At 42.5% G+C, this 26,037-nt stretch overlaps 9 protein-coding genes across 9 annotated transcripts; 5 read left to right on the top strand and 4 right to left on the bottom strand.

Annotated features, from left to right (window-relative positions):
• Window positions 1-232: 232 nt before the first annotated feature.
• V2V93DRAFT_374688 (uncharacterized protein) lies at window positions 233-5,719 on the bottom strand. Its single transcript, XM_066911299.1, has 8 exons — window positions 5,318-5,719; window positions 5,106-5,232; window positions 4,843-5,050; window positions 2,460-4,783; window positions 2,292-2,391; window positions 946-2,237; window positions 602-889; window positions 233-520 (listed from the first exon to the last, which is right to left on the bottom strand). The coding sequence occupies exons 1-8, from the start codon at window positions 5,517-5,519 to the stop codon at window positions 418-420; spliced, it is 4,644 nt and encodes a 1,547-aa protein (XP_066763818.1). The 5' UTR covers window positions 5,520-5,719; the 3' UTR covers window positions 233-417.
• Window positions 5,720-5,752: 33 nt separating this feature from the next.
• On the top strand, window positions 5,753-8,054 carry V2V93DRAFT_350011 (IMP dehydrogenase/GMP reductase). Its single transcript, XM_066907959.1, has 4 exons — window positions 5,753-6,021; window positions 6,090-6,211; window positions 6,281-6,467; window positions 6,699-8,054. Exons 1-4 carry the CDS (start codon window positions 5,856-5,858, stop codon window positions 7,811-7,813), a joined length of 1,590 nt encoding a protein of 529 aa, XP_066763817.1. The 5' UTR covers window positions 5,753-5,855; the 3' UTR covers window positions 7,814-8,054.
• V2V93DRAFT_374680 (40S ribosomal protein eS19) lies at window positions 8,009-9,086 on the bottom strand. The gene is made up of 5 exons (XM_066911298.1): window positions 9,007-9,086; window positions 8,888-8,943; window positions 8,772-8,826; window positions 8,602-8,638; window positions 8,009-8,537 (listed from the first exon to the last, which is right to left on the bottom strand). Exons 1-5 carry the CDS (start codon window positions 9,024-9,026, stop codon window positions 8,256-8,258), a joined length of 450 nt encoding a protein of 149 aa, XP_066763816.1. The 5' UTR covers window positions 9,027-9,086; the 3' UTR covers window positions 8,009-8,255.
• A 213-nt stretch (window positions 9,087-9,299) lies between these two features.
• Window positions 9,300-10,492, top strand: V2V93DRAFT_374679 (inhibitor of apoptosis-promoting Bax1-domain-containing protein). Its single transcript, XM_066911297.1, has one exon. It carries the CDS (start codon window positions 9,335-9,337, stop codon window positions 10,166-10,168), a length of 834 nt encoding a protein of 277 aa, XP_066763815.1. The 5' UTR covers window positions 9,300-9,334; the 3' UTR covers window positions 10,169-10,492.
• Window positions 10,493-11,991: 1,499 nt separating this feature from the next.
• V2V93DRAFT_374674 (Gar1/Naf1 RNA binding region-domain-containing protein) lies at window positions 11,992-13,239 on the bottom strand. The gene is made up of 4 exons (XM_066911296.1): window positions 13,034-13,239; window positions 12,904-12,954; window positions 12,563-12,809; window positions 11,992-12,502 (listed from the first exon to the last, which is right to left on the bottom strand). The coding sequence occupies exons 1-4, from the start codon at window positions 13,095-13,097 to the stop codon at window positions 12,172-12,174; spliced, it is 693 nt and encodes a 230-aa protein (XP_066763814.1). The 5' UTR covers window positions 13,098-13,239; the 3' UTR covers window positions 11,992-12,171.
• Window positions 13,240-13,296: 57 nt separating this feature from the next.
• Window positions 13,297-17,821, top strand: V2V93DRAFT_374673 (P-loop containing nucleoside triphosphate hydrolase protein). Its single transcript, XM_066911295.1, has 4 exons — window positions 13,297-13,588; window positions 13,647-13,747; window positions 13,801-16,565; window positions 16,636-17,821. The coding sequence occupies exons 1-4, from the start codon at window positions 13,410-13,412 to the stop codon at window positions 17,752-17,754; spliced, it is 4,164 nt and encodes a 1,387-aa protein (XP_066763813.1). The 5' UTR covers window positions 13,297-13,409; the 3' UTR covers window positions 17,755-17,821.
• Window positions 17,822-17,850: 29 nt separating this feature from the next.
• Window positions 17,851-20,852, top strand: V2V93DRAFT_79630 (uncharacterized protein). Its single transcript, XM_066912794.1, has 3 exons — window positions 17,851-18,074; window positions 18,130-18,847; window positions 18,904-20,852. Exons 1-3 carry the CDS (start codon window positions 18,003-18,005, stop codon window positions 20,535-20,537), a joined length of 2,424 nt encoding a protein of 807 aa, XP_066763812.1. The 5' UTR covers window positions 17,851-18,002; the 3' UTR covers window positions 20,538-20,852.
• V2V93DRAFT_374667 (U3-containing 90S pre-ribosomal complex subunit-domain containing protein) lies at window positions 20,612-21,999 on the bottom strand. Its single transcript, XM_066911294.1, has 5 exons — window positions 21,585-21,999; window positions 21,300-21,525; window positions 21,123-21,222; window positions 20,966-21,049; window positions 20,612-20,904 (listed from the first exon to the last, which is right to left on the bottom strand). Exons 1-5 carry the CDS (start codon window positions 21,882-21,884, stop codon window positions 20,697-20,699), a joined length of 918 nt encoding a protein of 305 aa, XP_066763811.1. The 5' UTR covers window positions 21,885-21,999; the 3' UTR covers window positions 20,612-20,696.
• V2V93DRAFT_374664 (uncharacterized protein) lies at window positions 21,829-23,687 on the top strand (the record flags this gene model as incomplete). Its single annotated transcript, XM_066911293.1, has 3 exons — window positions 21,829-22,113; window positions 22,200-22,791; window positions 22,848-23,687. Coding segments are annotated over exons 1-3 (1,130 nt in total), but the record flags the coding sequence as incomplete, so codon positions are not given.
• Window positions 23,688-26,037: the final 2,350 nt, after the last annotated feature.

Raw genomic sequence — 26,037 nt, 5'->3', positions numbered from 1 at the left:
ATAGGAATTCCCATTGATAATACAGATTATTCAAAGGGATGGACTCAAGCTTCTTCATCTTTGTTCAGCAAGTCTTTAAAATCTCTCGGTATCAGCGACGGTACAATTCTCGCATGCCGAATACAAGGATCTGACGATGGCGATGAGTTTGTTGCTGATTTCCCGACTTTTGAAGATGACGTCGCTGAATAGATTTTATTTTTTTTACGTGTATGATTATGTATGGAATGGTGTTTTGGATTGTTATTTGTTTTTTCTTTTCTTTGCTAATCGGCAAATGTATTATACAATTAAGAGAATTTCTTATCAATCAACCTATCAATTACGCTCTCAGTTACACAAAAGGAACCCAAAAAACCAATCACAGTATCTACAAACTGATCGTACACAATCCGGTGCAATCAGATGCAACACAACTTAACCATCTCGGTAAAACTTCTTGAAAATCAAATGCAGCAACAAATTCGTATTTAGCGTCGCCATCTCATCAAATAACTTCAGTGTCTGCTGATTATTAAACCTATAACAAAGTTAACAACCAAATAAATGATTAAAAACAAAAATAAAAACAACGAAGAAAAAATAAAACTAGAAAACTTACTGCTTCTCCAATAATTCATCTAACGTCAAATCGGCAGTACCACCAGGTATTCTAATAGATCCCTGCGAGGCCTCAACGAAAAACGCCCCAATCTGATCAGACGAAAACGTAACATCTAATTTCTCATACTGTCGGTCTGAAAATCCTGAAATATCAACAAGAACTCCTTTTTCAAGCAACTTCGCCGCCGAGTACTTGAACGATCCAAATTTAGGCACACGGCCTGTTTTTTGCAATTCACGCATATGGAAAAATTGCTTTGTGAACGGCATGATATTTCTCCGTTTCCTACTATCAATCAGTAAAACAAGACTCTTTCATAATAGATGACAAAAAAAACTTACCCCTTCTTCGCCTGCAAAGTCGACATAGCATGCTCAATATAATCATTATAACTTTTTAGTTTAGTCTGCAGGTATGTCTCCTTCTCTGCCAAATGGCTCAGTGTCTGTCTCGCACTATCAATTTCCTTATGTCTCCGAATCCTCCGGTTTCGTTTCGTTCGAATATCGTTCGCAATCGCATTCAGTAAATCCTGGAAATAATTCTTCCTAGTAATCTTCCCCAGACGCTCTAGTTCAATGATCTGCTCCAATGCAATCACTTTCAAATCTCTATACTGTAGCAATGTAAGATCTCCGAGGACGTTATCAGTTGAATAAGTAACTTCGGTCTTTGAATCTTTCTCCTGATCAAGAATAGCTCTATACTTGCGCTCATCGTCGTCCGTAACAGGCTGGACAAGTATCTCTAATAAATTAGACCCGCTCTGTACGCGAATGATGTAAAGCACGCATCTCTTCGCCGCCATAAGCAGAGAATTCACTTCCGCATCCTTATCTTCAACACTCACAAAACTAGGATTCAAATCCAATTTAACCTCAGTTAGTTTCGCAACATTCAGAATCTCGTTCGAGGTCGGCGGGAGTGGCCCAAGTTCTTTTATCGCAGCTCGAAGCGGATCCTTTAACTCCGGAACAATCATCTCAGCATAATTCTCCACCATAGAGTGCAGAGAGTGAATATCAGATGTCTTGATATACAATGTAGGTCGCTGCGGAGCCGTCAAATCGTCATACTCATCCATGTCGAAATATGTTTCCGGGTCAGGAATATCAATAATCTGTCGCACAGCATCTCTCATCTGCGTAATATATGCCGTCAAATTTACGTTTAATGGCTGCAAAAACACATTGTCCTCATTGAACAATCTTCCAGAGGCAATTTGTGTTATAATACGTGCAGTTTGACTCAAATTTTTCTTTTGCAGCTGGTTTAACGGAACAGCATAGATTCCAAATATGTCCGGTGTAACAATAGCTCCATTGATAAACCTATAGAACAGAATAGTGGCGACAACACTAAGCAATCGATCCTCAGACTCTGAAGTAAATTTCTTTTGAAGAAGCCCAAATGCTGTGCGGCAAATGTAACGAATGCCATATGGAAGATCTTCGACACTCTCGCTAAGAGTGTTCAGAAACTCGACTGCGTATTCGCGTAAGCACTGCAGATTTTTGATGTATGTAGCTCGAGTTTCGGGATCCTTAATAGCAACATCAATCACGACGTTATGCTCTCTCGCGCTCCGAGTACCAGTTCTCAGCTCTTCGTTATTTATAGCAGTATGATAGATCTAACATTCAAGGTCAGAAAATTACACTATTCTAGATGTAGTATTCAGACTTACCGTCAACGGATCACTCTCCAAATCAAGATCCTCATCCTCGACAATAGCATTGACAATCGAGGCAAGCAATTGATGCAAATACTGCCGCTCCTCGGTGCCCCTAATGCAAAATTAGCTCTGTGACCATGATTTACAAGTAGAAAAAAAAACAAAAGAAAAAAAACTGACCTGATATAGCAAGTGAATAACCGTGCCCACATATCATGACTCTTGACATAATCCTGCAAAGACTCATATGCATCTGCGGAATCAGTCAATGATCTCGAGATTAATTTGAGCAAGAGAAATTCCTCTCTGCGCTTTTGCGCATATCCAAACAGTGACATAATAGAGCTCTCAATAGTCTTCAGTTCCATCTCCGTGACTCTAGACATTTTCTGTATCGAGATAAACAAGTTCCTTAGATACAGCGGTCTGGTTTGTAATACAAAGAATATGCCTTGATACAACTCCAATCGTCTTCGTGAAGTCTTGTTTAGCGACTTCAAATCAAGCGGATCCGAACCACCAGTAATAGTTCTGGGCATTGCTCCTCTCTGATGGTTGATAACTTCATCAAGACTAATCTTATTCTTGACCAGCAATGCAATTTTCACATCAAGCTGGTCAATAAATTGCTCAAGCTGTTCATTCTGATGAACTTCGTCTACGACTTTCTTTCGCAACTTTTCGAATTCAACTTCTTCTTCAAAGTCAAGGTCATTGTCGGTCAGCAAATGCACGAAATTCTTCACGGTAGCTAATGGTGGATTTTTGCCAGTAGTCAAAGCCTTATACGCATCAGCCTGCTGTTTTGCGCGAACAAAACTCTGAATCTTGATAACCTGATCCATGTTTCGCTCAAAATGTTGTCGGCGCTCATTGAATCTCTTTCGTACCATGAATCCTTTAATCAGACTCTGTAGCTCGACAATCGAATCAGGAGAATCATCCAGATCATTTTGAAGTGTTCTGAAATCGACACGAACAATAGCTCCACGAATTATCGATTGCAATTCTATTAATTCGTCCGTATACTTACTGATTCTTCCAATCAGTAAAAGACTACGATCGCGAACAAAGTTGCCTCGAATCAGAGACTGAAGAGGTATGACCGCTTCGCCTTCAGATTCATCAATCGCTCGCAAATCTCTGTAATAATGAAATCTACCCAGCACTCCGCGCATCCGGCTTTGCAACTCAATAATCTGCTCTTCATTTTCAATGATTTGCTCATGTTCGGTATTGATTCGGTTTCTGGCTGAAGCACCCCGAGCCTCGGATTGTAATTGTACAACCTCGTTAAAAGCCTTTGTTAGATTCTCAATTGTATTGAATACCTGTCTTTTCAAAAGATATCGTCTGGCGTGCGCTTGTAATCGCGGTAAAGCCTCTTCATGTTCAACCATATCAAGTCGATTGGCCATCAACCGAGATCGAACCATCGAACCGCGAATTCGAGACTTTAGATCATCTAATTCAGAATGACACGACTCTAAAACCAAATTAACCTTGAAAAGTTTACGACGGACATTCTTTGCTCGTGCAATAGCCTCTAGCTGCTCAATACTTTGAGTTTCACGATGAAGATCGCTCATCGCTAAATCGAGCTTGCGTCGCCTCAGACATCCACGAACACAAGCCTGCAGCGCAACAACGCAGTCCTCGTTTCCATCAATCTCTTTAGTGTATGCAACAGCTCTAATTTGCTGTAGATATCTTCGCGATTGACTTTGGACACCAATCGTCAATCTCACATGCCGACTTAGCGCCAATTCGATCTCGTTAACGCGCTGCCGACATAAATATCCGCGACTCTGAGCTTGGATGCAAACAATTGGATCAATGTGTTTATGAAGCGCTTTTCGATGCCCTTCGACTCTCTTCTTAGTAAGAAATCGACGGGTAAGCGCTTGAATCTTTGTTGAAAACTCTTCTTGACCGCGCTGGTTTTTCATATCGTTTATCGCTTTTCGTGCACGATTGCCGCGTATAATACTCTGTACAGCAGTAATTTTCTCCTCATAAAGAGCAATTGATTTGGTACTTGACTGTAAAAATTGACGAGACCACTTTGCTCGAGAACGACTCTGGAGTTCAGTAATCTGTTGTTTTGAATCAATTAAATCCTCCATCATTGCACGCACACTAGATCGCGTAATAGCCCCATTCACCAAAGCTTGCAGCAAAATAACATTATTGGTGACTTCGGATAATTCTCTATCAATACGCTCATCCTCTGTCTCGACAGGCTCTGGGGTACGCTCTTCTTGAGCGTTTTGTTCGAAATGTCGATTCATTGTTTTGAAATTTGGCAGATTGATTCCAGCCGCGTCAAGACCACGCTGGGTATCGCGAATTTCGTCGTCAGTAAACTCAAGCTTTCCAACAAGGTCTCCAATTTGAGGCGCCAATCCGCTGGATGAGAGTATGAATGCTAGTGCGTGGATGCAATATATAACTTTGGGGATATTCTTTTTGTCATATAAATCAGTGAATTCAAACGCAAACAGCTATATAGAAAGTCAGCAGGCAAACGGAAAATTCTAAACCAAATAAGAATAATATATACATCAGGCATATCAACTTCTTCAAGAAATCTGAAAAATATGTGAATATTATTCGAATGTAACCACTGTAACTTTGGAGCTCGAAAGATTTTTTTGACAAGATTAGGCGCAAAGACTTGCGTAAGTTGAGCAAGGATTACACCGTCGCGAAGGCGCTCTTCGAGTTCGATGACGGGGGGTATGTGTTCGCCAATACATGCTTCGATCCATCTGTAGCACGCGATTAGTATCTAATTCAGTAATTGAAGAGATGGAGTGTAATTACTCTTTGGCTTCGCCTATATGACATAAATATTCGTAGGCTTGCAGTGACCTTCGTTGTTTATCCATCCAATTGCGAGAATCAGTTTTAAGAGTCTGAGCTCTCTGTAATCGAATACGCCCTTGCAGACCTGTAAATAATTCACAATTAGCCCCATTCCGATTTCCAGCCACCTAAACAAAAACCCATTTCAAAAACACAAAACACAAACGCACCGGCAACATCTTCGGCATTAGTCGTAACGCCAGGTATAGCAAGTTCCGACCCGTTCTGAGTCAAATTCCGCAAATGTCCAACAGTGCTGTTTTTGAACCCCGATAAATCAGCAAAATCTTTGAATGCGCGATTCGTTGTGTTGCTGTTGCTGTTACTGACATTGATGTGAGTTGAAGTAACAGGCGTCAGTGGCCCCACCATATCTACTGCTGAGGCGCGTCTGCTGTTAAATAGTAGTGATATCAAGGGCGCTGTATGAGGGAGATCGTGCGTAGTTTGCCGAGCAGGAACTGTTCAAAAAAGTAAACAAACAAAGAGGTGCACTACACGTGACGTTTATCACGTGGAGATTCGGGAAGGACGCGCCAGAATAGGGAAGTCCCAACAGGGTCTGTTTTTAGTTGGTGCCGCCAAAGAAAAAAAATTTGGCGGCCCTTTCCTTTACCTTACTTTGGCCACTAGAGTCCTCTTCAGACTCTTCTTTCTAGACTTGCTCTTCTTATCTCCTGATAATACAACTTCCCTGAGATTATCACCATGGTTTCCGCTAATACGACTCAAAAGTTCGAGGACCCGAGCAAGGCTGTCGAGTTGCTGGCTGCCTACAAGGAGCGCGATGGTCTCGATGTCGACACGCTCATGAACTCGAAGCTCAACGGAGGACTCACTTATAACGACTTCCTCTTGCTTCCTGGAAAGATAGGTGTGTTTGACTCTCTTTTCTATATGTTTTGTGTAAAGATCCGACGTGCTAATCTGGTTGATTTGAAGACTTCCCAGCTGCTGAGGTTACACTTGACACCAAGATCACCAAGCGCATCACTCTCAAGACTCCTCTTGTGTCTTCTCCCATGGACACCGTTACCGAGAGCGAGATGGCTATTTACATGGCCGTAAGTATTACCATACTTGTCTGATTTCCGCGAGTTCGATTCAGCTGCTGACTAAACACCGCGTCACAGCTCCTTGGAGGTCTCGGTGTCATCCACCACAACTGCTCAGCCGACGAGCAGGCCGCCATGGTTCGCAAAGTTAAGAAATACGAGAACGGATTTATTTCCGACCCCGTTGTTCTCTCACCCAATGCGACCGTCTCTGATGTGCGTGAACTTAAGAGCAAGCTCGGATTTGCTGGATTCCCTGTTACTGGTATGTCTTCACCTTTTTCAATCAAAAAACATCTTGCTGCCGTATTTCAAACTTGGATGATGAGAGAGTTTAAAATGATGTATCAACCTAATATTTTTATAACTTTCGTTCTACCGTATTTTGACTGTAATGGTCATGGGGAGAAAATTTTGTCTGATTCTTGCATTCCTACTTTGATTACGAAAGCGCATTCTTGAATTCGGGATCTAACATTCTATGATTTCAATATAGAAAACGGACAAGTTGGCGGTAAACTTCTCGGAATCGTGACTTCGCGCGATATCCAATTTCTTGAGCAAGATGATCTACTTGTTTCCGAAGTCATGACTGTAGATCTTGTGACCGCCTCTGAAGGCATTGATCTCATCACCGCCAACGATATCCTTCGCAAGTCTAAAAAGGGTAAACTGCCTATTGTCGACAAGGCCGGAAATCTGACTGCACTTCTGTCGCGTACCGACTTGAAGAAGAACTTGCATTACCCTCTCGCGAGCAAGCTCCCTGATTCGAAGCAACTCATCTGTGGTGCCGCCGTCGGTACTCGTGCGGATGATAAAGAGCGTCTCAAGAAACTCGCTGCTGCGGGTCTTGATATAGTTATTCTCGATTCGTCGCAAGGTAACTCTGTTTTCCAGATCGAGATGATCAAGTGGATCAAGGAGGAGCTACCGCAGCTCGAGGTCGTCGCCGGTAACGTCGTTACGCGCGAGCAGGCAGCCAGTCTTATCGCTGCTGGCGCGGATGGTTTGCGTATCGGTATGGGATCAGGCTCGATTTGCATCACGCAGGAGGTTATGGCCGTTGGTCGTCCTCAGGGTACTGCCGTGCGCTCAGTCTCTGAATTTGCGGCACGATTTGGCGTTCCGACTATTGCTGACGGTGGTATTCAGAATGTCGGACACATCACTAAAGCCCTTGCGCTTGGTGCCTCGGCGGTAATGATGGGTGGTCTTTTGGCTGGAACTACAGAGTCCCCTGGTCAATACTTTTACCGCGACGGACAGCGCCTGAAAGCGTATCGCGGAATGGGTTCGCTCGACGCCATGGAGAAACAATCCACGAGCGACAACGCGGCAACTGCGCGCTACTTCTCTGAAGGCGACAAAGTCCTCGTCGCGCAAGGTGTCAGTGGGTCCGTCATTGACCGCGGCTCCATCACAAAGTTCATCCCTTACCTAGTCACTGGTTTACAGCATGGTCTTCAGGATATCGGTGTTAAGAGTCTATCCGATTTCCAGGCTAAAGTAAACTCGCATGTAGTCAGATTCGAACTTCGAACTGCTTCGGCACAGGTTGAAGGTGGTGTTCATGGTTTGTATTCTTATGAAAAGCGTTTGTATAACTAGGAGTCTTTTTTTTGTTAATCTGTTGAAGAAGAATTTGCGTGGTCATGGGATGGTTCTATTTTAATTTTTCAATCTTTTTTGTAAGTCTTTGTAGTCATTTTGTTTGTTTGTTAACAAGGGGAAAAAAAAGAGGAGATCGCGTGGATATTCTTGTTCTTTGATTACTATCGTTTTGTACTTTTCTACTTTAATGCATTTAAATTTGATAATGAGACTCGCGTTCTATCATTATTTACTACTATCCAGAATGAGATTTTATTACACAAACCTCCTCCCCCCCCCAAAGTCTTATAGAATTGTAACTGCTTTTATACTCCAAAAAACAGTTAAAATGATTGTTTTCACATTTTTATTTAGCCTTCCAATGAACGAACTTTTTCGTGAACATAAAAAGATAGACAAGAGAACATAGATATAATATTATTTTGTTTGTACAACTTTTTTACTCGTCATCATCCTCCGCCGAGCCAGCGAAAACCTCGCCCGCAATTCGGTCCAAATCTCTCTGACCGGCCTCCGAGATTTTCCGTCCACCAGCCTTGCCTTCCTCCAAAACACCAATCTTCTCGAGAGACTGGAGAACCTTTCTGTTGACGGAACCAGAGGAGTTGACGTGGTGCGATGGTCGCGAACCACGGTTGATGGTGCCACCGTAGAGCTTGTTGAGCTTGCCGGTACCGACGGACTTTCTCAGGTAGATGTGGCGGGCGATCGAGGCAGCGCGCTGGTATAAATGTTAGAATGACTTTTTTTTTGCAGCCAATAGAGGAAAGAAAAATCAGACATACCATGTAAAACCACTTGTCGGAGTCCTGGGGAGGAAGCCTATAGAAAAGAAAAAGACAATGTAAGGTTCTGCAATCGAGATATAGAAGCCCATAATGCATTTGATGGAAAGATGGATCTTTCCTATAGAATGCCAACGCAGGGTGAAACGAAACGGAATCTGCAAACATACTCATTGCCGGCCGAAGTCTTGACCAACTCGACATATCCAGGAACCTCAAGCTTTCCTATAGTTAAATTTACGTTAGAAGAGATGGTGGAAAGCAGAAGTTGATGAGAAGAACATACCCTGGCGCTGCAGGAACGAAGCATAGGCGACGACAAACTCCTGGGCGGGAACGTCTCTAAACCAGAGTTAGAACGACGACATTGACTTAAAAGAAATAAATAAAATATGAAACACGAACCTAACAGAAACACCAGGCATGATTAATATAAATGTGTAAAAAGAAGGAAAGATGCGAATGTACAAACAGACGAACTCGGTCACTCTTCGCGAGACTCGCTCTGCCGTTGCGCTTGATGGAGCTTGTTAGAGGATATGTAGGGTTACTTGAAAAAGCAGTCACAGCATTAGGCTGGGGTCTGTAGGTTATATCACGTGAATGTCTGCTGACTTTGCGCCACGGGGCTGGTGTGGGGCTGTGTCGTCAGCGGCTTATCGAGAGTCTTCTCAGACCTTTCCTCCTCATCGTCATCTTCTCCATCATCGTCATAATAACACCATCTGCATTCATGGCTTCCAACGCCTACTCTACCGCTCCTCCTTCTTATTCTGCGGCTCCGCCTTCTTACGAGGGCACGCAGAACGTGCCTCTGCTGGACGCCCCTCATGGCTCGCTACCTCCGCGCAGCGAGACCGATGGCGTCGCAGATTCGGACCTGCCTGATGACTTCAAGTACTCGACCTCGGTCTCTCAGTGCTCTATTTCGGTGCGCCACGCCTTTGTGCGTAAGGTCTACACTATCCTGACGGCGCAGTTGTTGATGACCGGTGGTCTATCGACGCTGTTCATTCTTAACTCGTCTGTACGCAACTGGGTGCAGCGGCATCCATCAATGATGTGGATCAGCCTTTTTGGTTCGATCGCCCTGCTTGTGCTCACTTTCTGGAAGCGCAAGTCTTATCCCATAAATATGTTTTTCCTGACTGGCTTCACTTTACTGGAGGGATATTCGGTAGCCACCATCACTACGTTCTACAACACCAAGATCGTCGCCGAGGCCCTGCTAATCACGTTGATAGTTTTTGTCGGACTGACTTTGTTTGCCATGCAGACTAAATACGATTTTATGGGCTGGATACCGTTTCTCGGCTGCGCACTGTGGATCTTGCTCGGATTCGGATTGATCTCTGCGTTTTTCCCTTACTCTTCCTTTGGCGAGATGCTTTATGGTGGACTTGGTGCGCTCATTTTCTCTGCCTACGTGTTGATTGACACGCAGTTGATTATGAAGCATTATCATCCTGAGGAGGAGATTGCCGCCAGTATTAGTCTTTACCTCGACTTTATCAATCTGTTCTTGAGTATTCTTAGAATCTTGAATAGCAGCCAGAACAACAACTGAGCTGTGAAACATTGAGGGAATTTTGATAACTAGAGTGTGCATGAGAATGGATTTGAAATCAGAAAGATTTAATGATTGCTTGTGATTTGATGGGTGAATTTGGAATAAGGTTAGGATGGAGTTTTGTTAGATTTCGTTTGATCTTATTGCTATCATTGCGAATGTGATCGATCTTATTGCTATTACTGCGAATGTGATTGATCTTATTGAATATTATAGCAATATTGTTTTAAGACTATTCCAGAGGTTTCGGGCTTTTTTTTTTATTAGGATGCAGATAATGCAATCAAGAATATCTGAGAATAAGTGCAGATTAAAATATGATATTTAAACTAATGATAGGCAAGTTAAAGCAAACGACGAACTCCGGAGATGAACCCATAAAAAAAAAGAATAAACCACGATACACCGAACATAATGTCAAGTAAAAATACGAATAATGACACGAAAATAAAGAAAACAAAATCTATACAGACTGCGACGGACCGAACTTGTCCGTGTATAGTTTGTCTATAGATTCCCGTATTCTGCGTCGACAAAGACACTTGCGGACTTCTTCATACCAGCACCAACAGGGTTCATTGCCATCTAGATCGGCATCTTGCTGTCGTAGAAGACTGTCTGAAACGAGTTGGAGGTCTGGTGTGCTTTGCCTGTGGCTGGATGAGACTGATGTGGAAGAGTAGTCACAGTCCGGGGAAGAAGAGGAAGCGTCGTCGAGGCCGAGATAGAAGAGCGGTCTGGTAGGAGACATAGTAGAGAAGATAGTTGTAGGTGGTGAAGATATTTGTAAGTAGCGAAGATGGTTATAAGAATAGTGATAGAGAAGAGTATGAGAGAAGTAAGTGATGAGGGAGCGCGGGGATAAATAAGCGTTCGGACAACATCATTATTGTTTCGGGGCTGACGCCGGAACTGGTCCCGGGCGCTCAAAATTTACCCCGGACCCTGCTCGTCATCGAAGGAACTCGCCATTAGCAGTACTGCTGTATTATTAGTGGCTATGCTGTGATATTGTAGTATTTATCAAACTTATAGCAATAGAAATATATATAAATCCTAATAGTAATATAGTCTACTGATTGCGGTCTGCGAAAGTATTGTAATGGGCTGCTTCCCCACTTGCCACTTTGACCCTTTCCGATGAGCCTCGCATTTCTTATTTCTTGCTTCTTGTTTGTATTTCCTATTTCTTATTTCTTGTATATTATTTATTATGGTAAGTACTATCTATCTGGTAATTACTATCTCTATCTCTAAAGTAGTGTATTATTGTTCCGCAAATACTTGACAATGCTCATTCTCAATGAGTCGCTTCAACTACGAGTTCGGGCTAAATTATATTCTCGCTTTCCCAGCCTCGGCTTCAATCTCCACATCCCTTCTTTGTCCCTTCTTCCTTATGCTGACTCTTCTACTCTTTCTCGGTGCCAAATATCATTCTCTATATCTGTCTTGCTCTTTCTCTTTCTTTTTCTTTTTCTTTCTTGATTTTACTCTCTTGTTACCATCCCAACTATACCTGCAGCGACCACCTCATATTATTATCATCTATATTACTTATTATAGCAAATGATGCAAATGATATACAATAATTTCAGCAAGCTAAATAATTTAAATAATATAAATAATAAGATCAATGCTCATAGCTGTCATTATACGTCATTTGTCGTCATACTCGTCGGATCTTACCTCTCGCTTTGGTGCACCGTCGGTCCGTTGGTCCGCCGTTAGGATTACTAAACAATGACTACCTAAATGGGCAGCACTTTCTCGTAGTATATATCCAATACCCAAGGCTTGTAGACTTTAGATGATGAGCATTATAGTACAAATGTACAGATTATACTATAAGCGCTACTGCTTAGTTTCTCATTACACGCTTTCTCAAAACAGTAATTAAAAAGCACAAAACTAAATACAATCCCTCGTAATCCAATCCGCTCTTACAGAATAGACCTCATCTCTATCTTTTACACTAATACTCTTTACTTTTCAGACTTTTAGAACCGGCCACGTCCACCTCCACGTCCACCTCCACGGCCGCCGAAGCTGCTTCCTCCACGGCCGCCGCCACGGCCACCGAAGCTGCTGCCTCCGCGACTGCCACCGCGTCCACCGAAGCTGCTGCCTCCACGTCCACCTCCACGACCGCCGAAACTACTTCCTCCGCGGCCGCCGCCACGGCCACCGAAGCTGCTGCCTCCGCGACTGCCACCGCGTCCACCGAAGCCGCTGCCTCCACGACCCCGTGCACCGGCTGGTCCACCCCGGCCGCCGCCTGATCTCCTTGGTGGCTTGGATCCTGGTGGAGGCTTGGGCTTGGGCAAGAATCTATTCCCGCAAGTCAGTAAGACAGAATAAAAATAATGATCATTAAAATATCAGACATACCGATCTAGAGGCAGTAATTTATCAGGCCCAATAAAAAACTTGTCGCCGCTCTTGAACGACGTAGCCACAACACCGTCCTGTGGTTTTATAGTAAAATAAACTTCATTAATCGGTCCGAGAATCTCATCAACTTTTCCAATCGAAGTCTTGTTTTCAAGGTATATCGGGGCGTTAAAGTAGGGGATTTTGGTATTTATTGATTGGCAAACAATCTCGCCTTCGCATGCATGTAGAAAAGTTCCCATCTCTATTTATCATTGATTTGGTTAGCTCCTTTGTTCTCTTATATCATTATTTCAGAAATCATTTTCAGAAGAATCACAGATATATGGGCAAGTTACCTAGCACCGTATCGGGGGGTCCCATGTTCATTGGCGGACCAGTCCGTCCACCTATAACAAAATGCATTGTTAGTAGCCATTCATAATCCTCCTCAACGCGATATTCTCTTCATTTAAAACAACAGCATACCTCTGAATCCACCGCCACCACCTCCGCGGCCACCGCCGAATCCTCCACGTCCTCCTCGACTCATAATGGTACTTATTCAAAAAGATAGTAAGGATTTACTGAAAATCCTCTCAACCCAGTCTCTCTAAAATATCTCTAAACTTGTTCCTCTTATGAACAGAACTGTTATCTGACTCTGACAAGCAAATTCTTAATTTGTATGTAGAGGTTTTTTTTTTGGGACTTTGAATTTTTTTTCCTCTTCGTGCACACTTCGTTTCGTGCCTCTAGCACCAAAAACAAAAAACTCTCTTCTCACCTAACCCAATCGAGCATAACAATCCTCCAATTTTTATACAGCTAGAAAGACATCAAGCTGTTGTGGTATTGAAAAATCATGGCGCTCGAATTCCCATCTATAGCAGACGTATATCAGTCTGCTGTTTATAGAGTTGCAAAGAGTAATTGGATCACGGCAAAGAGGATCAAGTTTAAAGAGAGCGTGTTGACGAATTTAGTCGAGCAATCAACTGATCAGGATTTGACTATTCTGAACTCCTTACTCGTTTTAGAAAAGTGAGTGGCTATCTGTCTAGTTGGAATAATTTGTGTCTGTGCTGATTGAGATATTTAGGTATTTATGGCCGAATTGGAGCGAGAAAGCGTCCGATAGACATGCTATTTTCATTGCTACGATTGTATCTGTCAAGAAACGGGAAAACTCTCTAGATTGGAGTATGTATTGCTTTTCATATTTGAGCAGTTTTCCGTGTTAATTTATAATTCAGATATATTTGCTGAGAATGAAAGCGCCTTTTCAACATTGTTTGAGCGCATTTTAACTCTTTCTACATCACAAGAGCTCCCCCTATCGACAAAATCATATCTAATCTCATTCGTCGATGCAGCGTTCCAATCTCTCGAGCTTATTCATTTACGTCAACAATGTGCTCCACTTGTGTCGATTGCAATCTGGCATTCTTTATCTTCATCTCGCGATGCCTTGTTAACTGAGAACCCGACTTTGAAGAAGTCGTGGAAGAGCGTGAATAAACGATTCGATGCTGCAGATGACCAGAAGAAGATTCGGATGCGAATTGACCGTAGCTGGATCTTTTCCATCTGCATTGAATTATTAGTGAAATTGTATGTCAAGGGAGCGGATAAAGATGAGCAAGTGGTAAAGTACACAGAGCGGGTACTTGAACTGTTGATCAATATCCTTTCGCAGCTGCCAACACGGAAATTCACAAATAGTTTACTCAAAGATATGAATTTTGCTGTCGCGGTTAAACTTAGTGCTGTGTATACTAGTGAGCGTAATTGGATGATTCGACAGTTTTTGGAGATGTTGGAGTATTACATTAATTTCCCTGTCAATGATTTTTCTGGAGTTGAATTTTCTGAAGACCAAGTTATGGCGGCAAAAGCAAGGGATGTTTTAATACTGCAAAAAATTGCTTTGGATCACTTTAAAGACAAACTGCTTGTCCTTGCGTTATCTAATTATGGCTCTGTTAGTACACGCGCTAGTTTACTTGAAAGTCTTGGCTCGTTGACTGATTTTGAATTACAATCGCTATGCGAATATCTTGGAATGCCTATAAAATACTCTATCGAAGGTATTCCCATTGGTCGTCAATTTTATATCGAATTGCTGATAAATAGGTTTGTCAAACGACCTTCGTTACTGCAATTGAACGAGTCACTGTCGTTAATGCCTACCGAAAAGGCATTGTGCAGTCCCATATTCAACAAAATTGCAACTGGAGCCTCACCTCTACCTATTCCCAGACTAAACCTACAGTTTCTCTCGTCGTCTGATTTTTCACGTCGGGCACTTGAACTGGCGCGGCTCGAATCATTCTATGATATCAAGACTGATATTGAGGCGATCGTACGCCGTCTCAAACTTGCAACAAGTGGTATTTTCAAAGCAAATGGGACAAGTCGTCTTGCGCAACGAATATCTCGACCTACGATACTTACGGTAGCCGAGCCGCTTGTGGGAGAGATAAATCCGGCTTTTGTTCGCGCAGAGTTGTATCTTGAGTTCGATAAGGTCGCGGATGACGTGTTGAAGGATTGGGATACGATTAAATCCGGCGATATGTTGTTTCTTGTCGGTCTTACGATTCCGAATAGTAAGAGTGCCAATGAATTTCAGAAAATTGGAATCAAACACGTTCGCGCTGCTGAGGTTGTCGACGTACTTGACCAGAACAGTCGATCTTTAAAGTCGATTACTGAAAATGAAAATGATAAGACAGACGATAGAAATCATTCGAGACGCAAGCCCTTATATGGCAAACTTGCGAAAAGGAGACGGATACATGTTAACCTTGACGCAAGCAGCTACGCAAATGATTCTGAAAAAGTGTACGCTAGTCTAAACTTCGTTTTCCGACGACGTCCACACGAGAAAAACTTCAAGCCGATACTCAGCACAGCTAGAAATTTGGCGGGTACGCAGGACTTGTTACTTCCCGAGTGGCTTGTTGATGTCTTTATGGGCTACGGCGACCCTGAGGCTGCTTCGTTTGAGAGTATTGTCGCGAGCAACGATAGCGTTGATATGGGTGATACTTTTGTTAATTGGGCGCATCTAAATGATAGTTTTGAGGAAGCGGTTGTCGCGACCGAGGCGATGGGCGATTTGGAAGGTGCGTTGCCGCCGTATGTTATAAAGCGCGCTACGCGCGTCGTTGACATTCGGCCCAAGAAAGGACGTGGACGCAAAAAGGTTGAAGAAGATAGTGGGGAAAAGGAAGAGAATGTGCTTGAGGTTTCGACGTATCATTTACCTAGTTTGGGTCCCTACGCTATTGACGCGCGGAAACGAAATATGATTACATATACGCGCGCACAGGTGCAGGCAATTTATTCCGGTACGCAACGCGGGCTGACAATGGTTGTTGGACCTCCCGGAACAGGCAAGACGGACGTTGCCGCGCAGATTGTGAGTAATGTGTATCACAATCAACCTTTGCAGCGAACATTAGTGATCTCAAAATCTGAGAAGGCACTCGATCGATTCTTCGAGAGGATCGCGGCTCTGGATGTCGATGAGCGGCATCTACTTCGACTGGGCAGCAAGGACTCCTATTCTCGATACGGGCGCGTAGAGAGTCTTCTTGAGCGTCGTCGTCAACTTCTTGAGCGTGTCGCTAAATTGGCGGATTCAGTTGGTGCGCAGGGATCTCCTGGTGAGTCATGCGAGGCTGCGGGATACTTTTATAGAGTATTTGTGCAATCAATTTGGCACAAGTTCAAAAATCAAGAATATACAGATGTTGCGACACTCTCTTCTAATTTCCCATTTTCTGGATATTTTTCTGATGCGCCGCAGCCGCTATTTAATTCCGAACTGCATTCAATAGAGGAAGCTTTGGAAGTAGCTGATGGGTGTTTTAGACATTTAGAGCGGATTTTTAACGAGATTGATGATATCCGACCTTTTGAGTTATTAAAGAAGGAAAAAGATCGAGCAAACTATTTGCTGATTAGAGAGGCGAGAGTTGTTGCTCTGACTGCCGCTGAGGCGATTATTCGAGTAAGTGTCTTTTTTTTTTTTTTTTTTCATTTTCAATTTCCGAAAATTGCGTACTGACAGTTTAATATAGCGACAAGAAATAGTGTCTTTGGGATTTCATTACGAGAACGTTGTAATCGAAGAAGCAGCACAACTAACCGAACTCGAAAGTTTTATTCCATTAACGCTTCAATCATCATCACAGAATTTGCAGCGAGTGATTTTGATTGGTGATCATATCCAGAATTCTCCGATTATTAAGACGCCAACGTTTGGCAAGTATGCTAATTTGGAGCAGAGTTTGTTCGCCAGACTTTTGAGACTTGGAGTCAAGAGATATGTACTCGATGCTCAAGGATATACAAGACCTGAATTAGCTGCCTTGTTTTCATGGCGCTATACAGATTTAACCTTGAAGAGTCTTGCGCGATGCGTTGAAGACGACGAATTTAGAGTCGCGAATGCTGGGTTTAAGCATGAGTATCAGTTTATAAACGTGGATGATTATCATGGACTAGGCGAGAGTGAACCTAGTCCTGGGTTTATACAGAACTTGGGAGAGGCGGAGTATGCAGTCGCGATATTTATGTATATGCGATTACTGGGATACTCTGCCTCGCAAATCATTATTCTTACGCTATACTCTGGACAAAAGGCATTGATCGAGAATGTACTTTCGGAGAGATGTGAAGGAAATCCTATATTTGGACTCCCAGCGGCTGTGGATCTGGTGGATAATTTCCAAGGCGAGCATAGTGATTACGTTATTTTTTCGCTTGTGCGAACGCAAAAAGTCGGACTCCTGCGTGATCTGCGACGGATGACTGTTGCCTTGTCGCGTGCAAGATTGGGATTATATGTACTTGGCCGAGCAACAGTCTTTGAATCATCTTTTGAGAGTCGTCAGTTTTTGGACAAATTCCCGCGCACTCAAGATGATAAACTTGTATTGGCGGTGGGAGAAATGTATCCGTCACTACGAGAACCGGGAGTTGTTGAAGATGATAAGCTGGCGGTTATGCAAGGCGTAGAGCATTTAGGAACATTTGTGTATGAGATGACGCAGCGCAAGATGGAGACGATGAAGGACGTGCTAGCTGCTCAAAATGCCGTGCGTAAGGACGAGGAGATGGAGGATGATGAAGAAGAAGCTAGCGAGGACAGAGAGGATAGTGAGGAGGATGAGGAAATGGATGTGGATGAAGAGTAAACTTCTTATATGAAGAGTATAGATGCATTTCCTTACGATTTCATTAATAAACTTTACAATCTCGAAACTGTCAACTTCTGCACGTGCGGCTCGGCAGGAGAAGACTGAGCCGCACGCAAAACTCCGCGGACTTTTATGAGTCTTCTTCGAAGATCTTTGACTTGTATGACCTTTGTGAATCTTTACTTCGTATACCTGTTTGTATTCATTTGTTTCTGATTCTGTTTCTTATTGAAAGAGTAACTGAAATGAGTTTCAAAATATCTGCTGCTCCGGCTACAGGATCGACCGCAAATGACGAGAGCTCGACTACGCGCGCTGTATGTTTTATATCCTGTAATGATTTGATGCTATCATTGATTGACTTGGCAGTAGTGCGATTCATGTCGATCCAGGAAAATCAAATGTGATCGCAAAGAGCCATGTTTACAGTGCACACTACGCTCAGTGGTCTGCGTATACTCGACGCGCAAGAAACGCAAACGACGCGTGTCGTCGTTGTCGCTTGAGCAATGTATTTCGGACTCGATATCGACAAGACCTATACCGCCTCCTCCAGAAATATCTATGTCGCATTTTTCAAAATCTACATCTTTGCTGCGGTCGAGGGTAGAATCTGCTGGTGAGTTGTCGTCGACATGTGGAGCGGCATCTAGTGGGGACGATTCGCATGCAATTACGCTATACTCGACAGCAGCTGCGTCTGCGAGTAGTAGCTCGGAATCAAACAAACGATCGACGCAGATCAAGTATCATTTGGAGCAACTAGCAGTGTTGTTAGAGCAAGGTCAACGAAGTCCTAACGATAGATCGCAACGCGACGCAACTAGTGCCGACTTAGTGTCGAGAATCAAGTCGCAATTACACGAAATGGATGGTTCTCCAAGAGATTCATCTCTTGTAGGCTCGAGTGGTGTGCCGGTGGAAATGCATGAGGCCTTTGATGGTGGAAAGTCGTTGATGTTCTGGTCGTGTGTGCTGGCTGAACAAAGTCCGTCGATTGGACTTTCTGACGAAGTAGCTGATCGATTGGCTATTGAATCGCATAGTCCTTGGTTACCGGATAAGGAAAGTGGACTTGAGCTTTTAGATTGTATGGTTATGTTTATTGATGTTGCTGATGGACAAAAAGCTGATTAGAATCGTTAGATTATGTTGAAAATATCGTGCATGCGCACGCTATGATCAGTTTACCACTCGCGCAAGCAATCCGCAAGACGGCCTATACTACCGAATTCCTTCAGAACAAGCATTCCACGCAGAAACTTGCCTGTGCATCATATATGATGATTCAAACCCTTAGTCACACTAACTTACCGTCTAAAACGTCAGAAAAGGAAAGCACGATGATGGAGAACCTGCTTTATCGGAATATATTCATGATACTGCGTGATGTGCGAGTCTTATTTGTGCCGTCGTTGATTAATATTCAAGCGTTATTTTTAGCTGCTATTTCTGCCAAGCAAATGTATAACCCGGGTCTATGCTGGGTGATCATCTCTCACGCGGCGCGCCATTGTCTGGATCTGAAACTGCACGAGGCAGGCTCGTTATCAGCCGCTCCGGCATACACCGACAGCGCGGCGTCTGTTGGTGTCGATGCCGGAATGGTATATTCTGACTCTATGAATCCGAAAGCTGAACGGTCGAGATTATTCTGGTCATGCTTTGCGCTCGATAAAACTATGTCATTGACGTTTGGTCGGTCGCCTAATTTCCAAACTAGGGAATGCACACTTTCAGTTCCACCCGCGCGACCGTTCGTGGCGTCGGAGTTGGCATCGCTTGGGTATAATAAATATCGGCAATCAGTCGAGATTGCGTTTATGTATGACGCGATTTATACACGACTGTATTCGGCCGCTGCCGAAGCCGAACTAGCTGCGCTAGGCGCCAAAGGTGACCCGGCACGCACGCGCCGACGAGGCGAGGTAGTCGACAAACTACACGCCGACGCCGATCTATTGTTGCAAAATAATTTGGCGTGGATAGACTGTATTCGCATATCAAATCATCCCGGTAGCGAACAACTTGCCGATAGTTTGACGACCGAAATACATTATGCGCATAGAGTTTGCCTGACGATGATCCATCGGTTACACTCTTCATCCTCGGATGAGTCGCGCGAGATTTATGTGCGAGTAAGTCGGGACGCGTTAAAACTATTTAGGAAAATGCTGGACGAGTTGCCAAATGACCGCGCGAAGGAAGCCGCTGCGTCGTGGGCTTTAGTATTTCAACCTTTTGCACCGTTTTTCGGTGTCTTTAATGCTATTGCTGACGACGGATCCGGTCTTGATAAGGACAATGCCGATTTAGAATCATTACTGCATATCACTACTGAACTTGGAAAGTTAAATAAGCAGGCTAGCACGGGAGTCATTCGACGATTACTCGATCTTGCCAATGAATTTGCTGATGTCGCATCCGAGATTATAAATCGACGAAAATGGCACTTGGAACAACTCAAGATGGCAGACAATGCCGATGAAATAAGTAACGGGATTTGCCATTCTCGACAAATTTCTTCAGCGTCTTCGGTCGCGACCAATGTCGATGAACCGGCATTTGATGGTAGTGTAATGGTTGAGAATGAGGCTTCTTCGTATTCTCAGGTTGCAAGACAAAATACTTTACCCTCATGGTTGGAGTTTTTAGCAGATGACAATACCGTGACGAGTGAGGATCTTGCGTGGTTGGATGAGCGGATTCAGGTGCTTGATCAGCAGTCTTTGCAAATGGGTAATGACGAGGTCGTTGATATGAATTTGGCTCATATGTGATTACACTTTTTTATCTATGCTCGATTTTGTTTGTGTTTCTGTATGGTTTTTATTTTGCTTTCTTCGGTTCGGTGTAGGGGTTTGGTCGGGTCTGTATTTTCATCATATTTTACAGTGTATGCATAACCAATTCCAGCTATCTATATAAAAAAAAGTTCCTTAATAAAGCACAACTTTCGCATTGGGTGCTTCAATAGTCAACCGTTTAACGGTTCTCAAAGTCTCGGCAACATCGTCAATCACACTCCTAGCCTTGGAATCCAAAAAAGAACTGTCTATAACGACCAATTCGAGGTTATCAAGTGAAATTGCTGCGCGATTTAACACTGTAGTCAGACGTTCTGGAGTGCTTAATACCGCTGAAAGACTATTATTTTTTTTCTGAATTAGTTTTGTGTCTCGAAGAGAAATGATGCTGGTATACGTACGATGAGTTGGAGAGGAAGGTAGAGTCTGATGCTATACTATTTTTTGAAATTAATTTGGCGGATTTAATGGTTTTCGGTATCGCTCTTTAAATTGCAAAGTTAGAGTCCATGATCCTTCTTGTCAAAATATAAATATAAAAAAAACCAGGAAACAAACCTCCGAACTTGGCATACACGAATTGCAGATATTGAAAGAATCAAAATGTATGGAGATCCCTTTTTCTTTGGTGTTTCAGTCAAATTCCGCGGTTTGGCAGCTACTCAAAAAAATAAGTTAGTCAATAATTCTTTTTCTCTCTCAATTTCTTTAGAACAATCGAAGATAGCGTCTCACCTTTTAACAAAAATTTCTCAAAATGAGAATCATCTCTAGGCAAATTCCAGCTTGCCATATCCAAAATCTGATTTTCTTTCACAACGCACTGATCATCTATTTCGACTGCCGATAATTCGGGGAAAAAAAGACGCGCCTTTTTTGCAAAATAGTCGGATATGATTGTTGGACTTGTTGTTGCTATTGAAGTTTTCACTGTTACTTCAGTTTGCATCCTTTGCCGTTTCTGTAATTCGATTAGTTTTCATTATAGAATTTGTAGAGGAAAGAGCAGCATAAAACTACCTTTTCTTTCATACGTTCTTTCATTCGTTTCCGCTTCTCTGCTTTCTTGATAATCTGCAATTTCTTCTCTTCTTCTTTCTCCTTAGCCCCTTCACTTGACTTCGTCGTTCCTTCTTCAACAGCATCACCGTCGTCATTAACATCATTAGGAGAGATCGCAACGGCACCATCACCCTCGTCGTCGCTGGCGAACGCAGTATCATTCATATCATAAAGCAACCCATCATCTAAGCTGTCTGCATCAGTTACATTTTTGACTTGTGGTTTTGCAGTCTTTGTCAGTACTGCCGTTTTCGCCATTTCGCTTTCTCTCTGTGTAAATATTTCTGTAGCTGATCTGAATATTAATTTAGGCAATCGAAAAAAAAAAGGTCAAAACTCCCAACCAAAGTTGTTTTGTATTGGGTTAGGTTAAATACGAGAGTTGAAACTTTGAATGTGCACCTTTTGTTTTGATCTCGCGCGTCGTTCGCGTTGGATGCTCATACACTCTCGCAGGATTCAAACAGGGAGAATTAACGTCGAAGAAGTAAGTAAATTTTACTCCGCATTAGGAGTCCTTTGCTAAAGAAAGAGACAAGAGAGTGGATATATATTTACTTTTGGTGAATGTAGTGGATTCAACGTCAGCAGCGACACCTCTCCGCGCAACATCAACCCCAAAGTCATACTCGACGCATCGCACGCCAATCTCACGTACTCCGTATGCACGAACGGCGAATAGACGATACAATGTACTTACTCCCGGACGTGATCGCGACAGAAGACGGAGTGGAATACAACAGCGAAAGTTGACGCCGCGAGATGATCTGCGGCTTCTGAGTAGAATTTTGAAGAGGCCTTTGACAAACAAACATGACGAGAGTCGTCTGGGAAATAGAAAAGATTCGGCTGCGAGTAGTCGTAGTAGTACAAGCGTGTTGGATAGAAACTCGTTGGTATCTGCCAGAGAGTCGATTGCTCTAGAGTCGATTGCGAGTTATAAAAATTCTGATGACGAACAAGAAGAACGGATCGAACTTGACAATACGAGAATATCGCTGATGAATGAAGATGAGCAAGACATGAGTATAGAGCTTCCGCGACGCTTGACGCTGGAGCCTAGGTTGAGTATGGATCGGAATCGGGTTAGTGTTGGCGGTGGACAAGAATTTGATGAAACAAGTCTTCCGTTTGTTATTAGACCGCCTGAAGATGAGACTCTACTGTGAGTTGATTTAATTCTTTCTGACGTTACTACGAAAAAGACTACTAATAGTTTAGTGACCTGGATATTCAACAAAATCCATTTGCAGACGCAAGTTTTGATCGTAATTATCAAGATGATGATATAACAGAAAGACTACACACGGCAAATCTGCAAAAAGAATTCGAGACCAAACGAGTCCTCTCCAACCGGACTCCGTCAACTGCCTTACGACGTCTTCTTCAAGAATCGCCACAAGAGGCAAATACGCTGCCAAAAAGATTAATCAAAGATCTGGCCCAGAATTTTTCGACTTTACCATCGTCTACCGACGGTTTAAACGCAGTTATAGCTGCCTCTGAATTATTTTTCAAACAGATTTCAGCGGATTTGACAGCTTACGCGCAGCATTCATCGCGTAAGACGATCGATGAGGCTGATGTTGTCTTGTTGATGCAGCGGCAGAGAATTATCTCGGAAAAGAATACGGTGTATGGACTTGCGCATCGGTATTTGCCTAGTGAACTAGTTGCAAACCTGAATTTGCCGGGGCCCTATAGTATGAAGGCGACGAAGAAGCGGGAGAAGGCCGAGACAAGAAAGAAAAGAAGTAAATGAAGTTACAAGTGTTTTATATATAACAGCAGTTGCGTTGCTTACTAGATCCCGTAGCCTGCAACAACACAGATCAGAATGAAATAGAATCGACCATGAGGGTCAGCGTACATACAGTACCATATACAACTACAAATATAAGCCGTGTTACAGCTTAAAATAAGAATTTATTACTATTAATTGAGTCGGCGAGAAAAAAATAGTAGCATAATGAAACTGACAAAGGAGAGAGGCTCAAAACAAAGTTTTAAACAGTCAAGATACGTCATCAATAACAGAGGGAGATTACCTCGTCGCTGTTTATCTGTAGGACTTTCAATACATTGACCAGTTCCATTGACAGTATAAGATATTCAAATGAAAGAACTATTTGATCCTTAGATTTTTACAAACGATATATAACAAATCACAGCATTCTAATCATTTCATCTTTTGCTACTTTGAATATTTATAGGAGCTATTATTGAACGGCTCGCTCCGCCAAGCCACACTAAGTTATTGAAGTACTCGCTCGCTTTCGTCTTTTTCAGCCGTTCGTTTTTATTTACTTTATCGGTATATTTTTGTGCTATTTGATTATATAATACTGGACTTGGAGACAGGTACTGTCATCCACAATTGTTGCGGGTGACTGTTTTCTTCCAATCCATCCACCAATCTTTGTCTCATGTCATATATTTAGATGTGGATGTCAGCCAGTCGATGACGACATCTTTCAATGTATCAGGCAAAAGTAGATTGATCTTATCTTTTGAATTTTATAACTATTTTTGATTTCGCTTTAAAGGCAAGGATTTATAAATACGTCGACAGCCTTTTATGAAGATGCAATCTAGTCGTCGCCGCGGAATTAAGATCAACTAGCTGTTTGTTCTTAAGATTATCTCCGAACAAGTTTTCGAAAGAGCAGAAATAGTTGCAATTCCTCAGTGTACCCTCTTTTATATTTATCTATATATTAGGTCTAGTGATCACTATAGGAAAAAATTTAAAAAAGTTAACGGATAGTAGAGTACGAAGATGCAGAGCAAAATCGGTGCCTCAAAGTCACGATCACCGTCAGCTTCATTTAAATGATATTTATTCGACGCCCACGATATCTACGCTGTCTTCAACACGCATAACTTAAGTGAAATAGATTTAAATTGTCTAAATAGAATTAACTGACGATGGGGTCTTCCTATTAGCCGAAAAAATAAGTCTTTGCAGTCATGAGCTTTGATATTCTACAATATCAACACTGAGCGATGATGTCCTCGGCAATGACGTGAACCCGCCGCGCTGTCATTCTATCCGACAAGCCAAAGTCAAATATCCATGTTGAATAATAATAGGCTGTAGCGAGGAATCGTCTACATCTTCGAGCAATACAAAGTAAAACTCTATATCGAGACAAAACACTGGTGAACTAAAAACTGGAAATCTTGCCTTGCCGACAATTTTATGAATAGATCTCGCCAAGACGTCTCCACGTCGGCCGACATAAAAGGCAGTATACTAAACTCAATTCTCTCAATGCCGCAGATCGGATGGACAGCTTAATATTGCGAATGGTGTCACTATGGTGTCACTATTTAGCGAGCATTCCCCGCTGAAAAAGATCGGTGGTAAAATAAAGTAAAGCAAAGGTCAAACCTCGGTAAGATCAAGCGAGTATGTAGAAAAGATGGAGTAATGAACACTTTGTATGTGGTACTTTGATTGAATCGTAACTCCCTTTTCGACTCTTGCCTACTTTCGTACAATTAGGAAATCTCAACGGTGATGTTGATCGCAAGATGGGACGAGCGTTGGGATAAATCATACTGACTAACTGCTTAGTTTTCGTATTTCAAGGTAACTAAAAAATCGCTTATTGCAATTGAAATTGAAAAATAGAGAATTATAAAACTTACTCGGCATTGCTGTGTAAAGAGCACCATTCAGTATTTCTTCCTTTTCTTGTCATTCTAAAGTTCTTCAAACTCGCAGCATAGAAGATGTCTATACAGAAAGGCAAACCATGAATTGAAAGTCATTTCAATTTGACGATAAAAAAGTAAATAGCAAACAGAAATTCGTTGCTGTATTCCCACCGTGTAGAGTAGTATGTTTGAAAGTCGGCTCGTGGGGAATCATGAACAATTTAATATATAAGAAATTTCATATAGTAATACTGAATATGTGTATCATCAACAATAAAATCGACATTCGTTCTGATGTTCAGGTTTCGGTTCTATGAGACGTTGGTTCAACGATTATCTCTCTTTTAGGATCTCGGGGGAATGTTGATTGCATTTGCAAATAAAAAAATAAAAAAAACTCAGTGTGATAAATACAGATAGAGTTAGTTTTGGAAACCGTATGGGAACATATTTCAATTATAGAATAGATTATCTTTTTGGATAGAAGACTATTGACAGAGATTAGCGAAGCGAAACCCAAACAGACCAACATCTATCTCACGCCTTTAATAGTCTCTTAACTCAGAAATCTCTGCATTTTCTCCAACAAGGAGAAAGAGGAGAAACATTAAAGGGAAAAAAGCATATTCAAACGGCCAAAGCCAGAAGAATAGCCGCAAGAGCCCGAGAAAACAAGTCTGCGTGTCTGCTTTAATTTACGGTGTTTTATTTGCAAATTACTTGCAATCCAAACTTGTGGATTTAGTTT

This window comes from Kockiozyma suomiensis, assembly GCF_038497685.1.
Source record: "Kockiozyma suomiensis strain NRRL Y-17356 unplaced genomic scaffold V2V93scaffold_14, whole genome shotgun sequence".
Taxonomy (NCBI): domain Eukaryota; kingdom Fungi; phylum Ascomycota; class Lipomycetes; order Lipomycetales; family Lipomycetaceae; genus Kockiozyma; species Kockiozyma suomiensis.
The sequence above is the reverse complement of the archived record's forward strand: the minus strand, read 5'-3'. Positions and strand labels throughout refer to the sequence as shown.

What these genes read in the sequence shown, in the direction of transcription:
- V2V93DRAFT_374688 (XM_066911299.1), bottom strand. Translation starts at nt 5,519, where the DNA reads ATGGTGGGGCCACTGACGCCTGTTACTTCAACTCACATCAATGTCAGT. An exon ending in AAGAAGTTGATATGCCTGAT is followed by an intron (nt 4,784 to 4,842) that starts GTATATATTATT and finishes CTTTCTATATAG; the next exon opens with CTGTTTGCGTTTGAATTCAC. An exon ending in GATGAATTATTGGAGAAGCA is followed by an intron (nt 521 to 601) that starts GTAAGTTTTCTA and finishes ACTTTGTTATAG; the next exon opens with GTTTAATAATCAGCAGACAC.
- V2V93DRAFT_350011 (XM_066907959.1), top strand. Translation starts at nt 5,856, where the DNA reads ATGGTTTCCGCTAATACGACTCAAAAGTTCGAGGACCCGAGCAAGGCT. An exon ending in CTTGCTTCCTGGAAAGATAG is followed by an intron (nt 6,022 to 6,089) that starts GTGTGTTTGACT and finishes GTTGATTTGAAG; the next exon opens with ACTTCCCAGCTGCTGAGGTT. An exon ending in TGCTGGATTCCCTGTTACTG is followed by an intron (nt 6,468 to 6,698) that starts GTATGTCTTCAC and finishes ATTTCAATATAG; the next exon opens with AAAACGGACAAGTTGGCGGT.
- V2V93DRAFT_374680 (XM_066911298.1), bottom strand. Translation starts at nt 9,026, where the DNA reads ATGCCTGGTGTTTCTGTTAG. An exon ending in TTCGTTCCTGCAGCGCCAGG is followed by an intron (nt 8,827 to 8,887) that starts GTATGTTCTTCT and finishes ATTTAACTATAG; the next exon opens with GAAAGCTTGAGGTTCCTGGA. An exon ending in CCGACAAGTGGTTTTACATG is followed by an intron (nt 8,538 to 8,601) that starts GTATGTCTGATT and finishes CATTTATACCAG; the next exon opens with CGCGCTGCCTCGATCGCCCG.
- V2V93DRAFT_374679 (XM_066911297.1), top strand. Translation starts at nt 9,335, where the DNA reads ATGGCTTCCAACGCCTACTCTACCGCTCCTCCTTCTTATTCTGCGGCT.
- V2V93DRAFT_374674 (XM_066911296.1), bottom strand. Translation starts at nt 13,097, where the DNA reads ATGAGTCGAGGAGGACGTGGAGGATTCGGCGGTGGCCGCGGAGGTGGT. An exon ending in ACCCCCCGATACGGTGCTAG is followed by an intron (nt 12,810 to 12,903) that starts GTAACTTGCCCA and finishes AATGATAAATAG; the next exon opens with AGATGGGAACTTTTCTACAT. An exon ending in AAATTACTGCCTCTAGATCG is followed by an intron (nt 12,503 to 12,562) that starts GTATGTCTGATA and finishes TTGCGGGAATAG; the next exon opens with ATTCTTGCCCAAGCCCAAGC.
- V2V93DRAFT_374673 (XM_066911295.1), top strand. Translation starts at nt 13,410, where the DNA reads ATGGCGCTCGAATTCCCATCTATAGCAGACGTATATCAGTCTGCTGTT. An exon ending in TCCTTACTCGTTTTAGAAAA is followed by an intron (nt 13,589 to 13,646) that starts GTGAGTGGCTAT and finishes TGAGATATTTAG; the next exon opens with GTATTTATGGCCGAATTGGA. An exon ending in CCGCTGAGGCGATTATTCGA is followed by an intron (nt 16,566 to 16,635) that starts GTAAGTGTCTTT and finishes AGTTTAATATAG; the next exon opens with CGACAAGAAATAGTGTCTTT.
- V2V93DRAFT_79630 (XM_066912794.1), top strand. Translation starts at nt 18,003, where the DNA reads ATGAGTTTCAAAATATCTGCTGCTCCGGCTACAGGATCGACCGCAAAT. An exon ending in AGAGCTCGACTACGCGCGCT is followed by an intron (nt 18,075 to 18,129) that starts GTATGTTTTATA and finishes ACTTGGCAGTAG; the next exon opens with TGCGATTCATGTCGATCCAG. An exon ending in TGGACTTGAGCTTTTAGATT is followed by an intron (nt 18,848 to 18,903) that starts GTATGGTTATGT and finishes TAGAATCGTTAG; the next exon opens with ATTATGTTGAAAATATCGTG.
- V2V93DRAFT_374667 (XM_066911294.1), bottom strand. Translation starts at nt 21,884, where the DNA reads ATGGCGAAAACGGCAGTACTGACAAAGACTGCAAAACCACAAGTCAAA. An exon ending in TGAGAAATTTTTGTTAAAAG is followed by an intron (nt 21,223 to 21,299) that starts GTGAGACGCTAT and finishes TTTTTTGAGTAG; the next exon opens with CTGCCAAACCGCGGAATTTG. An exon ending in CGTGTATGCCAAGTTCGGAG is followed by an intron (nt 21,050 to 21,122) that starts GTTTGTTTCCTG and finishes TGCAATTTAAAG; the next exon opens with AGCGATACCGAAAACCATTA.